At 41.8% G+C, this 17,500-nt stretch overlaps 1 protein-coding gene across 3 annotated transcripts in view; it reads left to right on the top strand.

Annotated features, from left to right (window-relative positions):
- Nucleotides 1–17,500, top strand: part of LOC143301725 (uncharacterized) — an 87,924-nt gene that overhangs the window by 18,742 nt on the left and 51,682 nt on the right. The window contains exons 1-4 of one of the 3 annotated variants that reach the window (XM_076616112.1): nt 957–1,170; nt 7,849–8,134; nt 14,924–15,148; nt 15,805–15,891. In XM_076616112.1, coding sequence (XP_076472227.1) covers nt 8,003–8,134; nt 14,924–15,148; nt 15,805–15,891 — 444 coding nt within the window. In that variant the 5' untranslated portion in view covers nt 957–1,170; nt 7,849–8,002. Of the gene's footprint in view, nt 1–956; nt 1,171–7,848; nt 8,135–14,923; nt 15,149–15,804; nt 15,892–17,500 lie in introns of those variants that run through there. The other 2 variants (XM_076616111.1, XM_076616113.1) reach the window with 2 other exon arrangements.

A 17,500-nucleotide genomic window follows, 5' to 3' on the forward strand; every position in this document is an offset into this window, starting at 1 on the left:
AACAAAGATGAAAGGTTTGATTCCACATAAACAACATTGTTTTCGTGTGTCTTTAATGGGTTGCCCTGTCTGTGTTTCACCTTATTGTTTGTCTTTGTGGCTGTTTCTATCTTTGTCTCTGTCTGTTTCTGTCTGTCTGTCCGTCTGTCTGTCTTTCTGCCACTGTTTCTCTCTCTCTCTCTCCCCCTCTCTCTGTACATGCGTACGTGCGTGTTCGCGTTTACCCATCTCTCATTCTCTCTCTAGTGCGCGCGTGCTCGCGCGCGCGCGTGTGTGTGAATGACGTATGCATACGCTTTTGTTTCTGTATTAGTCAAATATTTGCAAGCTTTCTGAAGAATTGTCATTTTGACAGATAATTGTAGTATATATTTGTGTACACACGTTTTTGGCCTTCTGTACGAATATTTTACTAGGTCATAATTCAGAATGATACATAATAATGTGAGGTTATTATCTAATCGAAAAATATCAGCCTAATAATGTGAGGTTATCACTTTAATTGAATTCATTAATCTGTGATTTCGAACAGGATGAATGAACCTCGATCGTTAATACGATTCCCTTGATTAGTTTATGATTTGCATGCATTATTTCTAACCTTTTAGGACGTAAATTCTGGAAACTGAATTGGGGAATGTTATTGATTAGTCCAAGTCCTGAATGGAGAGTAGAAAAAAAGAAGTAAGAAGTTACCTAAATTGAAAAAAGGGGTAAAAATTCAAGGGAAAAAAAAAAAGCCCTTGACTTGCATTTACAACACATATGTTGTTCTCAGCTTGCTTAATTTCCCTCGTTGTGCAGTGGCGTTGTGACGATGATTTAATAATTTAGGATTTTTTTCTTGTCTTTTCTCTCCGGGGGTGTAAAATTGACAAGGGAACACCACCCGAACTGGTGTGTCCATCGAGTTATTGTGAAGTCTGAAGTCTGACCAGCGGAAAGAAGTATCGTTGAATGACCAAACATTGCGGCTTATATGTTGTTCCTATGGTGTTTGTTGTCTTTTCGTCTTCCTCCCCCCACACACACTTAGTCGGCGGGTGTGCGGGCTGGTTGTCTGTCATCTGACTCGCTTAGTTGTCGTGTGTGTGTGTGGGCTAGTCTTTGAGGGAGTGCGTATGACAAGTTACGAACACCTGCGCCGAAAAGGTCTTTTGAATTTCGCCGGTATGTATAAAATAGCCTTTCTCCGGGTTACTGAGAGAGTGCGTGTGTGTGGTGTGTGTATGTTTAATCGTATTTTAACTGCTCTCCTCTCTAATATATTGAATCAGTGAGAGTGTGTTGTGTGTATATGTGTTGTAGTGGTCTAACGGCTCACCTCTTCAAAGTCCGACGCTCAGGTAAGAAGGTACTTTGAATGTTTGATATTGTGCAGGAGTTCATTTTTTTCCCTTTTAGCAAGTGTGGGTGGTTTAGTACTCATAGAGAGGGAATATGGGCTTTTGATGAAGGCTTTAGTCGGCAAGTAGAAGCTTTGCAAACGTGACTTTGAAAGTTTTGTTGGTTTTTTTTTTGTTTTTTGTGTGTGCTCGGCTGAGGTTTTGTTTTGTTTTTTGTGTGTGGGTGTGGGGAGGGGGGTGGGGACGGTGGGATGGGGGAGGAGGGGGTGAGGGGGGAGGAGGAGGGTGAATTGTTACAGGGTGTGTGTGCTTGTGTGAATGGGTATGTGTGTGTGTGGATATGAGTGTGTGAATGCGCGTGGGGGGGTGGGGGGGGGGGGGAGGAGCGGGGCGCTTGTGTGTGTGTGTGTGTGTGTGTGTGTGTGTGTGTGTGTGTGTGTGTGTGTGTGTTGTTGTTGTTGTTGTTGTTGTTGTGTGTGAGTATGCGTGTCTGTGTGTGATGTGCGAACATGGCTTATGAATGCACCCTACTGTTCAGTGTTATGTTGATGCTTACTTTGCAAGAGACCCTAAAAGTGGTAGTGTTCCTTGTTTTCAATACTTTTTTTTTATTTGACGAGATTGAGCTGCATGTGAGAAAAGTTGATTATGAGTTTGTAAGAAGGGTGGGGTATGCGGTTTCGTTGTGTGTAATGCTGTTTTTGAGTGTGGATTGTGAAGTTGTTGTTGTTGTCGCTCTTTTTATTCGTATTTGTTGTTGTTGTTGTTGTTGTTGTTGTTGTTGCTCTTCTTCTTCTTCTTCTTCTTCTTCTTCTTCTTCTTCTTCTTCTTCTTCTTCTTCTTCTTCTCCTCCACCTGCTTCTCCTTCACCCCTCTACTTCTGCTACTACTTCTTCTTCTTCTTTTCCTCCTCCTCTTCCTCCACGCTCTTTCATTCCTCCATCAACGGAATGTGGGGAATGCGGAAGAGAGAGAGAGAGAGAGAGAGAGAGAGAGAGAGAGAGAGAGAGAGAGAGAGAGAGAGAGAGAGAGATTCAAAAACTTTATTACTCAAGGATGAAGATTTTAGGCATTGCCCAGTCTTCCAATCTGTCCTTGTGACAGCAAAAACAATAACGATAGGACAAAACAATAATAATGAAGTTAAATACTTCTACTACTGCTACTACTACTACTACGACTACTAATGATAATGATAATCATCATCATTATAAAAGTAATAAAGGGGGGTGGGGAGAGAGAGAGAGAGAGAGAGAGAGAGAGGGAGAGAGAGAGAGAGAGAGAGAGAGAGAGAGAGAGAGAATCTGATCCCAGACAGAAGTAAGCTGGGCCTGAAAGGTACAATTTAAATCATGCGCGGTCGAAGGCAGTAATGGGTTTTGTCATGCCCAGACCTGATGAATGTTAATGGACAGAGTGATGAATGTTAATGGACAGAGTGACCGGATCGCGATCATGTGCGGTGATAGGCACACTGCTGTGTGTGTGTGTGTGTGTGTGTGTGTGTGTGTGTGTGTTGTGTGTGTGTACGTGCGTGCGTGTGTGTGTGTGTGTGTGTGTGTGTGTGTGTGTTGTGTGTGTGTGTGTGTGTGTGTGTGTGTGTGTGTGTGTGTGTGTGTGTGTGTGTGTGTGCTGGTATGTCATGATGGAATATGCTCGCGATTTCTAAATCTTCCAGTTTTGTTTGGGCCACAGCACCCAGAAAACAAAATGTGTGTTTTTCCCCTGTCTTTTCTTTCCTCCGCTCAGTACTCATTTCCTTCTCCATGTCTCTTTCTCCACCCTTCTCTCTCTCTCTCTCTCTCTCTCTCTCTCTCTCTCTCTCTCTCTCTCTCTCTCTCCCCTCCCCGTCTGTCTCCCTCACTTCTCTCTCTCATCCCCCCCACTCTTTCTATCTCTCACTCACCCCACCTCTTATTTCTCCCATTCTCTCTCATTTCTCCCTATCTCTGTCTCACTTCTTCATCCCCTCTCTGTCCTCTCTCTCTCTCTTCTCCCTCCGTCTCTCTCTCTTCCTCCCTCCCTCTCTCTCTGCCCCCCCCCCCTCTCTCTCTCACTTCTCCCCCTCTCTCTCTGTGTCTCACTTCTCTCTCTCTCACTCTCTCTCGTCTCCTTCTTTCACTTCCCTCTCTCTCTCTCACTTCTTTCCCCCCCTCTCTCTCTTCTTCTCCCTGTCTCTTTCACTTCTCCCTCCTCTTCTCTCCCTCTCACTTTCTCTCTCACCTCCCACTCCCCGTCTCTCTCTCTTACTCCTTCCCCCCTCTCTCTCCCTCTCACCCCCCTCTCTCTCACTTCTTCCCCCCACTCTCTTTCTCACTTCTCCCCCATCTCTCTCTTACTTTCTCCCCCTCCCCCTCTCTCTTTCACTTCCTCGTCTCACCTTTCTATTCAATCTCCTTCTCTCTGTCAGCGCCTCCCCCCCCCCCCTCTCTCTCTCTTACCTGCTCCGCGCCCCCTACACCCTCCCCCCGCCCCTTCCCCCCCTCCCCCCGCGCCCCCTCCTCCGGGCCCTCCACTTTTGCATACCGTTCTCTCGATGTGTCTGACAGAAGCGGTGTTCCCCCTGATACGAGGTAAGTGGCTATTGTTCACAAGCCAGTGTTATCAATGGGGCCATCAACTAGACAGGCTGTTAGTTAAAAGCAAGACGTGACTTGCCACCCTCCCCCTCTCCTCCCTTACCTCACTTTAGCAGCAGTGTTGTTTCAGTGTTGGTGGTTGTGTGCTTGTGTTGGGGGTGGGTGGGTGGGGGTTCGCGCTGTTTGGTGACGACTGTATGTACATACAGCCCAAGTGCTGATCTTGAAATAAATAATTTTATAAATAAAAAATAAATACGGGTCGCTCTGCACAGTAGCGAAGCACTCACCCCGGGAAGAGCAATGACAAGAATTTTACACAGAAAAACAAAATGTGGCAAACAGTACAGTACAGTGCAGTACAGTACAATGCACTACAATTCAGCGTAAGCAACGCAATACAACAGAATACAATACACTACACTACAGTGCACTACAATGCAATGCAATATAACGCAATGCAATTCAATTCACCCCAGATAGGAATGAGTAGATATCTGAACGTGTTATTATACCTACCTTCCTGTGTGTTGTGACTAGGGTAAAGCGTTAAAAATGTAAATCATGTGTACACACGAGATACAGAAGTATGATAACTTCCGTGAAAGCAAAAACTGAATCGGATAGACTTGTTTCAATTAGATAAGGTGTGTGTGTGTGTGTGTGTGTGTGTGTGTGTGCGTGCGCGCGTGTGTGTGTTCTGACCAGATCAATAGACACGCACACATACAGACACACACACGCACGCACGCACGCGCTCGCGCACACACTGACACACACACACGCACGCACATACACCCACACATACACCAGCTACACGCACCCACGCTCGCTCGCGCGCGCGCGCGCACACACACACACACACAGAGATACACAGACCCCTCCCCTTCCTTCTCGCAACCCCTCCCACCCACCCACCCAAATAACGGTTTCACTTCCACTGATTTCCCTTGTCAAACTCCCAATCGATACCGAACTTGAACCAATGCAAGTTTATTCAGGCAACTGCAGTTTTGTATGTCATGGAAATCGAAGCCTATGCCGATGTGAATAATTGATTGATACTATGGAACATTTCGGCTGTGTGTGCAATTGATTCTATGTTCGTATTGACTGGGAAAAAACACACCCCAAACAAACCCCAGAACGCACAAAAGGGATCTGAAAAAAAGGACAAATGGGAAAAGGGATTTGAAAAAAGAAAGAAAGAAGGAAGAAGGGGAAAAAAAGCAAACAAAAAAACGGACAAAAGGGAACTGAAAAGAAAAGGACAAATGGGAAGAGAGATCTGAAAACAGAAAGATAGAAGGAAGAAGATCGAGGGGGAATAAAAACGGACAAAAGGGATCTGAAGGGGGGGGGGGGGGGGGGGCGAGGAGAAACAGAATCGACATATCCATGCAGTAACGACTGACTTGATCATGAACATCATCATTACAATCATCATTATCATTATAAGGTGTAGTTTTGTTGCTGTTGTGTATCCCCCCCCCATCCCCCCACAAACCCCCCTCGCCTCTTCCCCTCCCAACACAACTAGAGTTCTGCCAAGAAGGATAGAAGAATACCCCCGCACGTGAATCGGCAATATTTATTCTTGTTTAACTCTCTCCATACGAACCATCATCAAAATATTGCAAGCGGAACGCTCTTATACTGAAGAGGTGAATGTTGACAAAGAATACCACAGTTCTGATGACGGAAGCTAAAGGTTGGGTCATTCAGACACCCACTGGACATCCGAGGGGTCTGTGTAGAGGAGAAGAGAGGACTGGCCGTACTGAGTGAGTTAACCTCTGAATCTAGATATCTACATCAAAGTCATTACCACCGATTTTTGTTGTTTGTTTTGTTTGTTTGCTGTACCCCTGCTACTGATGAATACGACGATATTGTTTATTTCCTTTGGAGTTGAGGCAAAAACTAACAACAACAAATGATTTAAAATAGACTGAGCACCAACGCTGGGCAGTTTGCTGGCGAAGCGCCCTTACGTCCGATCGAGTTTTTGATGGGAGCGTCGATGATGTCATCGTCTCTATGACAGCTTCACTTGTCAGTTTCAAAGAAGGCCGTCGGCAATTAAAGCCTCGTTTTAACACAGTTGAACAGCTCGTGCCGCACCGGAAACAAAACCAACTCCATCAAAGACGCCAGACGACAACATGAAAAATTAACGGTGAAAAGTTTTGTTAGTGAAAATTAACAGTTTGTTGAGTTAGATCTAGTTAAAAAAAAAAAGAAAAAAAGTTCAGGGATCGCTCGGAAAATGAAACATCGTGAAGTTTTTGTTTGTGCAGAATGGAACCCACTTTTTGTGGAGGAAGTCATAGATGAAAATCGAAAGTTATTTTAATTAAGACGTAACAATCATTGAAAATGGTGGATTTCTTTATCATTGGGTTGCTAATGGAAAGAAAACCGCAAAGGTAATGTCCAAATCTTGGCGGCATAAGACGACAAGCAGATAATGTTTTTATTGGCCTTGAATGATGATGATGATCAATGATGATACAACTACTAGTACTACTAGTAATTACTACAACTGCTGCTTAATTTTCTCCATTATGTAAGGAGCTTTTGACCCAACAGATCCAAAGAAGAAGAGGTGATTGCATCCTGACTTGTAATCTTCATTGTTATCTCAGTTAGGTGAAAGCCCTCTTCTTCCATTTCATGCTCAGGGTCAAAACATTGACCATTATCAGCATTTTGGCAGTGGGTGTCGGCTGCTGGATTAAAGAGAGAGAGAGAGAGAGGGGGTGGGAGGGGGGGGATAGTGCGGAATGTGGATTTGTCAGGGGACAGTGGGTCAGCAGATTGACACCTTTTGAACAAATGTGTCAAGGGTTAGGGCATCGACAGTCTCCTGGGCCGGAGGTCTGAGTTAAGTATTGTCCGTGGGATGAAGGTGTTCAGCTTAATGTCTGCTCCACAGGGAGTCTTGTCAAAGGTTAATTGCGTGTGGGATCATCTAACATGTTGCTGCTGGTGGTGGAAGTGTGGGCACTTCACTTTTGCTAGTCCTCTGTTGATCTTGAAAAGCATGGACAGTCTGGTCCTCCTCCTATGGTGTTCCTGGGTTTTCCACTGCAGTGCTTGCAGTTGCACAGTGGCGCTGGTTATTGAGAAGAAACCAAGCTGCTCTCTGTTCATCTGCTTCTGTCTTTTCCACTTCTTTCTTTGCACTGGGGTCCCATGCAGCACTCGCATATTCAAGGAAAAGGCGTATTATGGACTTGAAGGAGATTGTCTTGATTTTAGTTATCTTCCTCAGGTTTCCTTGCAGGAAGCCAAGTATCCTATTTGCCTAAGTCACCATGCTGTCAGTATATTTGGTAAAGTGGAGATTTGACTGGAGTGTGGCACAGAGAAATTTGGTTGACGTCACAAGTTCCAGTAGGTGACCGTGCAGGTGGTACTGACGAGGGCTGTTGTTTTTCCTTGTGGTGCACTTCAGGACACTGCACTTTTCAGGATGGAAGTGCATTTCTCATTCTTCCTCCCAGTCCACAAGTCTCATGAGGTCAGCTTGCATGGTGTCGTTGGTTGCTGACAGCAGTGATGTATCTGTAAAGGACTGTGTCAGCAGCAAAAGAGGTGGACAGGAGATGTCACTTAGGATGCTAGGTCACTGATGAGCAAGGACCTAGTACTGAACCCTGTGGTATCCCTGATCTGACCGGTGTGTACTCAGACCTCTCTCCATCCACGACCACAAACTCAGTGAGGAGGCATGCTTATCTGCAGAAGTCAAGGGGTTAAAGTCAGGCAGTTAGCCAAAGTAATCTCTCCCCATGCCCCCTTACTCCCACCCCCCATGTCCCCCCAAAAGTCACCTGGTTAAAATAAAAACAACAACCAAAAAACACAACAAAAACAACAACAAATAACAAAGTTATTTTATTTTGTTTTCTTCACAGGTGCAAGAAACTGGGGAAGACTCGAACACCAAAAAGGTGTGTACCCCCAGCCTGATGAGATAGCACAAGCCTCCTCATCTTTCTTCCACACAACGCACAGACCGGGCCAAGCGGTTCCTTTCCTTCACCATCCTCTCCAGAGAGAAGAGTGACCATGGATCTTCAGGAGCAGAACCGCAGACTGAACTCAGAGCTGAGTCGCATGGAAGAACTGCTTTCGGCATCCAGAGCGGAGCGCGATGAGCTGAGCATCAAGTACAACGCGCTCAGTGAACGGGTGAGTGCTGTATGTAATGAATTTGAAATTGTAATGATGTGTTGGGTTGGGTTGGGTTGAGTTGAGTTGGGTTGTATTGTACTGTATTGTATTGTACTGTATTGTATTGCATTGTTCTGTATTGTGTTGCACTGTATTGTATTGTGCTGTGTTGTATTGCATTGTATTGTATTGCACTGTATTGTATTGTATTGTATTGTTATTTGGTCACAACAGATTTTTCTGTTCTTCACAGGTAGTATTGTATTGTATTGTATTGTCAAAACAGATTTCTCTGTGTTCTTCACAGGTAGTACTGTGTTGTATTGTATTGTATTGTATTTTATTGTATTCTTTGTCACAACAGATTTCTCTGTGTTCTTCACATGGAGAGTGTTTTGCCACAGTGGAGCGCCCTTCAGTTTTTTGTTTTTTCCTCTCTTTTTTTCTGCAACAACAACAGATTGACAAAACCATATTCAGCCTAGAAAACTTTGAAAGTTATAAAGAAAGCACAGGATTAGTTCACACATTCTGTGACAGCAGGTGTCATGGTGATGTTTGACATTTTGCTTCCATTTTTATTATTTTGCGAAAGAAAACTAGCTTTCCCAGCAGATCTTGCGCAGAGCACCATTAGTGCTACTGCTTCACTGAAGCTGTTAATGCTCAAACTGTTGTGTTCATTGGACGACTGTTGATCCTCCTCCTCATTGACGTTATTTGCCCCCCCACACCACACACAGTAAGTGGAATGGTTCAGTGCCAATGGTTCTCCTTGCTGTTGATGTTTGTGCAACCCCCATGCTGAGAAAAAGCCAGGGAAGATTAACTCTTTGGAGTTGTGTCTATGGTGTGCTGCTATTTCCAAAAAGTGTAATTTTAATTTTCTTTTTAAAGTGTCAAGTCAGGAAGATTTGCTCTGCATGGTTGTGTCTGTGGTAGGATGCTAGTTCCAGAAGGTGTAGTTTTAATTTTCTTTGTGAAGTGTCAGTTTAGAGGAAGATTAGCGCTTTATTGTTGTGTCTATGGTGACATGCTAGTTCCAAAAGGTGTAGTTTTAATTTTCCTTGTAAAATGTGAAGTTAGAGGAACTCGAACTGTGGTTGTGTCTGTGGTGGGCTATTTTCATTTCTTTTGAAAAATGCAGAAGTATATTGTAGTTTGTACACATAGGACTACCAATACTCATTGCAAAAGGTGCGGTTTACTTTTTCTTTCTTTTTTTGTAGACTGTGTAAGGGTATTATACAAACAGGACTAGCGGTTGTGAATGGTGTAGTTTGATTGTCTTTGTAAAATGTGTATGTTATGCACATGGAGGATTTGATTTTGAATATTTTTATTTTCATCCTGCTTTCAGCGTTGATCTGGCGCCAAACAAAATGTGTAATATGAAAATGTGGATTGTGATACATGTATATGTGCAAAAACCATCAAACAAAATCTGTAACTTATGTATTGATGTGTATATTGATATGCATAAGTGTCTAAGTGGAAAATATTGCCACAATTGGAATTTTCTGTGACAATAGCCTGCCCAAAGCACAACATTAAAAAAAAGTTTTCTTCTTTGTCACACATTTCATTCACATAAAAAGCATGAAAAGCAGTAACATTTAAAAAGAAAATACTTCAAAATTACAAAATTTAACATTGCAATTATAATTGAAGATTGTTGTAAAGATTATGAATTACTTTGCTGTGTTTTGAAAGTTTAATTGGGACTTTAAAAAATCACATTGTAAAATAAAACATGAATTGACAATTTCATTGGTTTTAAAAGTTTTCACAATGAATATAAAAGAATTACGGTCAAGTAAAAGTGTAATTGATAATGTTTGAAGTTTCCCCAGTGAACATGGAAAAATGTACAGCTTTTGCTGCAAACAATACACCATACTTCTAGTTCAGGTGTTTCTGATTGTTAATCTGTCTCAGAGCTGTAGTCAGTCCTTCTGGCTAATTGCTGGTCTGTCAGGTGGAAAGTCATGCATTTTGTTCTCTCCCCCGTGGTGGTGTGTGTGCGAATGTGTGTGTGTGTGTGCGTGTGTGTGTGTGTGTGTGTGTGTTGTTGTTGAAAATGCTCGTAGTTTTCCCAGGGACTTTGTGGGTTGTTTGTTTGGAATGGAGCATGGGGAGGAGTAAGGGTGGGGGTGAATGGGGAGACTTGCAGAGATCAGGAAGAGTGTGTATATATATATATATTAGCATGTGTGTGTGTGTGTGTGTGTGTGTGTGTGTGTATGTGTGTGTGTGTGTGCGTGTGTGTGTGCATGCTACCCTCTTCAGGCATGTTGATGAAGTTCATTCCGCCCCTCAGCTCAGTACATTTTGAACAACACTCTGAGAAATAACATGTTTTTATTGTCAATCAGTGTAATCAGATTTGTGCACAAACACATAAGTATACATCATTTGTTTAGATTTAGAAAAATTAATGGCATTTGTATATCACATTTCTCTTCACTCACAACCACCCATTCACATGCAGTCATGTCTCAAAATGATTAACCATAGACACACGCAGTGAGCAGAAAACAGCTCAGATTAGAAAAAAACAAAAACAGTAAAACCAAATATCAGATAAGATGTTAAGAAATAGTTAAGGCACAGGATTCAAAGTATGGCAGATAAGGCAGATAAGCACTCTTCTGTTTCATTAGTTCTTTTTCCTCTGGCACATGACATTCATTATTTCTTTTCTTCCCCTTTAAAACTTGGAACAGTCTGCAATAAAAATGGTTTGAGTATGTCTACAGCTGACAGAGAAACTCACACCCTTTCTGTATCCTGATAAAGACTGCTAAAGGCAGTCCTGGCCTGGCAGAACTGTTTAGAAAAATCTACTTTGGTAGTAAAACAAATACACCTGCAATAACAACAGTAACAACAAAAACAAAACAAAACAAAGCAAAACAAAACAAAACAAGACAAGGTGGTGCAGCTCAGCGTGACACGTTGCCAAAACTTCACACAAAGAAATCTGTTTTCTGTTTTGCCAAAACTTCACACAAAGAAATCTGTTTTCTGTTTTGCCAAAACTTCACACAAAGAAATCTGTTTTGCCAAAACTTCACACAAAGAAATGTGTTTTCTGTTTTGCCAAAACTTCACACAAAGAAATCTGTTTAGCCAAAACTTCACACAAAGAAATCTATTTTGACAAAAAGCAATGACAGTATAATGCAGTACAATGCAATACAGTGCAAATCAATGCAACACAATGCAACACAACAGAGCGTGACACAGTACAAATTATTGAGCAGCAGAATGCCAAGCAGTATCACAACAGGAAAACATGCCCACTGGTTCTTGTTCTCTCCATTTCTTTTTTGAATTTTTATTTATTTATTTATTTATTTTTACATTTCTGAATAGATGTCAGAACAACTCTCTCCAGTTTCTCTTCAACAAACCCCCTGCTGTGATTTTTTATGGCTGGGGGATAGAGTTTCGTGCAGTAATTCCATAGACTGCCGGATTGTGTGGATGAATGGAGTTAAGTGTTTGTTTGTGTAATTTGCACAACCTTCTCTTTTCAGGTCTGTAAATCCGGTCTGTCTTTTTATCTGTCGGTCTGTCTATTTGTGTGTCTGAATGTCTGTCTGTCTGTTTATCAAGCTTCAAGAACATGCATGTACACATATGTACTCTTAATTTTTACTCTTTTTGTGTTCAACAAAGATTGTGTGGGTTTTTTTTCAATCATGCACACATGCACATATGCACATGTACACACAGAAACACACACACACACACACACACACACACACACACACACACATACACATTCAGCATTTTAACATGTATATTGTAGCAGTCAACCCCAATCATTCATTCCCCCATTTCTCATACCCCTCTTACAGTGTAGACAACATAAACGCACCAACCAAGACATACTGTTCTACTTCACAAACAGCATGCACAATAGCTCTCTTCACTTGTTATCACTTTAATCCCACGTATCCATGTTCAGTCACACACATAAACACACAGAGACACAGACACACACACACATGCGGACGGGCAGACAGACACACAGACACACACACACACACACGCACGCATGCACGCACACACACACATGTTCATAGAGACACAGACATGCATACAAATATACATGTATACAGACACAGACACACACAGACACAGACGGACACAGACTCAGACAGACACAGACTCAGACACACACTAATGCTTGTACACAGAAAACACACACACACACACACACACACACACACACACACATGTTCACAGAGACACAGATACACACACACACACACACACACACACACACACACACACACACACACACTCACGCACACACATGTTCACAGAGACTCAGACATGCATACAAATATACCTGTATACAGACACAGACACACACAGACACACACACACACACACACACACACACACACACTTGTGCTTGTACACAGAACACACACACACACACACACACACACACACACACACACACACACACACACACACACACACACTCATGCTTATACACAGAACACACACACACACACACACACACACACACACACACACACACACACACATGGCAGCACACAACCCCAGTGATCCATTTCCCCCAGATTTCTCATAACCCTCTCACAGTCTACACACAACAGAAAACCACACACCACACCCAAGAGACCTGGTTCCGGACAGACTTTGCACACAAACAATAGCTGTCTTGTCTTCTCTCCTTACCTGGAGTATCAGCAATCCATTTACAAATAGGTGAGGAAACAAGCCAGGTCCCCTTCACCAACTTATATAAACATTGATTGATTGATTGATAGACGGGCGCAATAGCTGAGTGGTTAAAGCGTTGGACTGTCAATCTGAGTGTCCCGGGTTCGAATCACAGTGACGGCGCCTGGTGGGTAAAGGGTGGAGATTTTTACGATCTCCCAGGTCAACATATGTGCAGACCTGCTAGTGCCTGAACACCCTTCGTGTGTATATGCAAGCAGAAGATCAAATACTCACGTTAAAGATCCTGTAATCCATGTCAGCGTTCGGTGGGTTATGGAAACAAGAACATACCCAGCATGCACACCCCCGAAAACGGAGTATGGCTGCCTACATGGCGGGGTAAAAACGGTCATACATGTAAAAGCCCACTCGTGTACATACGAGTGAACGCAGAAGAAGAAGAAGATTGATTGATACTTGATAAACATACCATTACAAAAGGGCGGCCAGTTAGGAATGATTATGGAAAATAACCTGGACTTATATAAACATTGATTGATAGTAGCAGATAAATATACCTTTAATTAAAGGGCAGTCAGTTAGTGATTATGGAAGATAACCTGGACTTACATAAACATTTATTGATAGTACTTAGTAGCAGATAAATATTCTATTTAAATGGCAGCCAGTTAGGAATAATTATGGAAAATAAAAGGGACTTATGTAAACATTAATTGGTATTAGCAGATAAATATACCATTTAAAGGGCAGCCAGTTAGGAATGATTATGGAAAATAACCTGGACTGATATAAACATTGATTGGTTGTAGCAGATAAATATACACATTAAAGGGCAGCCAGTTAGGAATGATTATGGAAGATAACCTGGACTCAGAGAGACAGACTAACCGACTGACAGACAGACAGGGGGAGGGAGAGAATAAATAAACACTGAGCAGATGAATATACCATAAAAAGAAAGGGTACTAGTAAGCAATGATCATGGGAAATTAGAACACACACACACACACACACACACACACACACACACACAGGAAGAGAGAGAGAGAGAGAGAGAGGGAGAGAGAGAGAATCAAGATTAAGATCAGTCTTGCATTTATGTGTAAACCTGGAAACCTGGGAGAGAGAGAGAGAGAGAGAGAGAGAGAGAGATAAAAAAGAACAAGATCTGTCATGCTTTCACATATATACCTGAGAAAAAAAAGAGAGACAGAGACACACTCATAGAGAAAGGGAGAGAGAGAGAGAGAGGTGTTAATTAAAAAAAAAAAGGAAAAAAAAAGAACGTCAGGCTTTCACATGCACCTGCTGTGTCTTAAGTTCTCTGCTTTGATCATTTGTTGAGAATATAACCCCCCCCCCCCCCCTTTTTTTTTTTGCAGTAAAAAAAATCCTATTGGAGTAAGCTCATTTCTTTGTCATGAAATCACATACCCTTTTCACTGGTGTAGATTCCAATCGGCCGTTCATTAACATGTCGTCACTGATGTTCAGGGACTGTTTTTTTTATCTGTGATCCTCTTGATTCAATGCATGGGTTTGCCTTGTATGCTGCTATTGTGTAATGGGTATATACAGATTTTTTCTGGTTTTTATGGAACTTTTAAAAACAAAAGAAAAATTATGTTAATCCCTAATGCTGGGTTATGGTGATGGCTGGATAGGTTTGTAGTTGAGGTATTTTGATGTCAGCAGGTTTCATGTTTTGGGGGTATGGTTGTGATTGGCAGCTAATCTTTTTGCTGAGTTTTTCATTTTGTTGGTTCTTGTTATCTCTTTGTCGTTTATTCATTCATGGATCCATTCATTGATTCATTTCTTTATTCGTTCATTTGTTCGTTCGTTCACTCATCCATTCATTTATATATGCATTCATTCTTTCTTTTTTTACTTTCTTTCTTTCATTTTAAGTTATCTTAGTTGTGTGTATGAAAGAATGCATGGTTGTTTGTATCTGACTAATTTTTTTATAATAAAATTTTTGTTGTTCTGTTAATTTTGTTATGGTTGAATCATTGGCATCATCATCATCATCATCATTATCATAACAAATAACATAAAATGTTACACACTGTACATTCACAGCGGGACAGCCCTTACCAAACAAGCGCCACCAACGGGAGGAGTACTCCAAACAGCGGTGCAGGTGCACTGGTAGAGGACGCGAGCACCTCCCGCTCCTTGGTGCAGCAGAACCTAGAACTGCGCCGGAAGTTGGAGGAGGAGCACTCCAGCTACAAGAGAAAACTGATGTCGTACCAGGAGGGTCAGCAACGTCAGGCACAACTGGTGCAGAAGCTGCAGTCCAAGGTGTGTGTGTGTGTGTGTGTGTGTGTGTGTGTGTGTGTGTGTGTGTGAGTGAGTGAGTGTGTGTGTGTGTGTGTGTGTGTGTGTGTGTGTGTGTGTGTGTGTGTGAGTGCTTACATGCAGAAACTTAAGTCAAAGGCGTGTGCTTGTGCTTGTGTGTGCGAGTGCTGCTGCTGCTGCTGCTGCTCTGTGTGTGTGTGTGTGTGTGTGTGTGCATGCGGAAACTGCAGTCTAAGGTGTGTGTGTGTGTGCACGTGTGTGAGTGCATGTGTGCTTGTGTGCGTGCAGAAACTCAGTCCAAGTTGTGTGTGTGTGTGTGTGTGTGTGTGTGTGTGTGTGTTTGAGCAGGGAAAACATGCCCATGTGTTGGAATGGTTGTGGTTGGGCGGGTGAAGTGTGTGTTGTGGGGAAAAGAGTTGGTTCGGGGGGGGGTGTATGTTGGGGGAGGGTGTACAGTATGTGTGTATGGTGTGTGTGTGTGTGTGTGTGTGTGTGTGTGTGTGTGTGTCTGTGTGTGACAGGCCTAGTTTGCATCAGTTTGACATGGTAAGTATGTATCACCAAACATGGAGTATGATTCAAACTCCTGTTTTTGCTTCCCTTGTTTGTTTGGTTCATCAGTTAAAGTGACGCCATGTGGGCAATGTGTCTGTCTCCAGCTTTTGCAGTATAAGAAAAAGTGCGAGGATCTGGAATATGCCGTGAGGGAGAAGGATTCCGATCGTCTGAGAGGTGGTTCCTACACGGTATGATTATGATAATGGTGATAATGATACTTATATAGTGCCGATCTTCAGTCGGAGACCAAACTCTAAGCGCTTTACCAACATGGAGTTATTTGCATGACAGGTTGCCTATGTGGGTAGAGCCGACTGTCAGCTGCCATTTGGTGCTCATCATTCGTTTCTTGTGTCATTCAGTTAGGTTTCTGTCACATGTGCGTGTGCGTGCGCGCACACACACACATGAACACACAAACACACACACACACACACACACACACGTACACACACATTTTTACACACACACACTCAAAGAGATGTTTTACTTGTATGAGTGATTTGTTTATTTACCCAGCCATGCAGGCAGCCGTACTCCGTTTTTGGGAGTGTGCATGCTTGGTATGTTATTGCCTCCATAACCCACCGGTCGCTGAAAAATGTATGACATCAATATCAGATTGTTATCATTGAAAAAATAATTTTACATGTGTGTATGTTTGGTGATTTATTTTGCTTTGTTTGGAATCTGTTGTTCTTTGTCTTTGTGATATTATCATATATTTTTTTCCAACATATATATTTTTTTGGTTGTATATTTCACTTTATTTTGAATCTGTTCTTTGTCTTAGATCCCACACAATAAGAAATCCATATGATGTTATTATCATTTAAGAATTAATTCTATCATACTTGTACTTTTTTCTTTATGTTGTTGCTGCTGTTGTTGTTGTTGTGTAATTTACTTTATTTTGATTCTGATGCTCAGTGTCTTTGTTTTGAATTGTGTCTACCTTTTATTTGCACCCTTCTATTCTTTGTTTTATTTTAATTATCTTTTTGTGGATTGTGATGTCTGTTTTATTAGTATCATGTTTTTAGATTTAGCTGTGTTAAGATTATGTGGTCTTGTGTGTCTCTGTGTATGTCTTGTGTGTGCGTGTGTGTGTGTGTGTGTGTATTGGTGTGTATGTGTGTGTGTGTGTGTGTATGTGTGTGTGTACTTGCAACAGAGATGTGTTTGTAGGTGAACTTCTACTTAAGAATATAGTGCTAACAACAATCCTTTCTTTATGTAAAAAAATAAAGTGTTATATTCTGAATTTTTTCATGTGGAGTGTAATGGTGCCCCTGTCTATTAGTATCTTATTAAACATACACCATATTGTTACCAAACATACACATTTTTGTTATTAAACATGCGCTTTGTTATTATGAAACATACACTATGTTGTTATTAAACATGCACTAAGTTATTATTAAACATACACTTTGTTGTTATGAAGCATGTAAATGTTGTTATTAAACATGCACTGTATTATAATTGAACATACACCATGTTGTTATTAAACATGCATCATGTTGTTATCAAACATGCACTGTCTTATAATTGAACATACACCATGTTGTTATTAAACATGCATCATGTTGTTATCAAACATGCACTGTCTTATAATTGAACTTACACCATGTTGTTATTAAACATGCATCATGTTGTTATCAAACATGCACTGTCTTATAATGGAACTTACACCATGTTGTTATTAAACATGCATCATGTTGTTATCAAACATGCACTGTATTATAATTGAACTTACACCATGTTGTTATTAAACATGCATCATGTTGTTATCAA

Source organism: Babylonia areolata, chromosome 28 (assembly GCF_041734735.1).
Source record: "Babylonia areolata isolate BAREFJ2019XMU chromosome 28, ASM4173473v1, whole genome shotgun sequence".
In the NCBI taxonomy this organism is placed as follows: domain Eukaryota; kingdom Metazoa; phylum Mollusca; class Gastropoda; order Neogastropoda; family Buccinidae; genus Babylonia; species Babylonia areolata.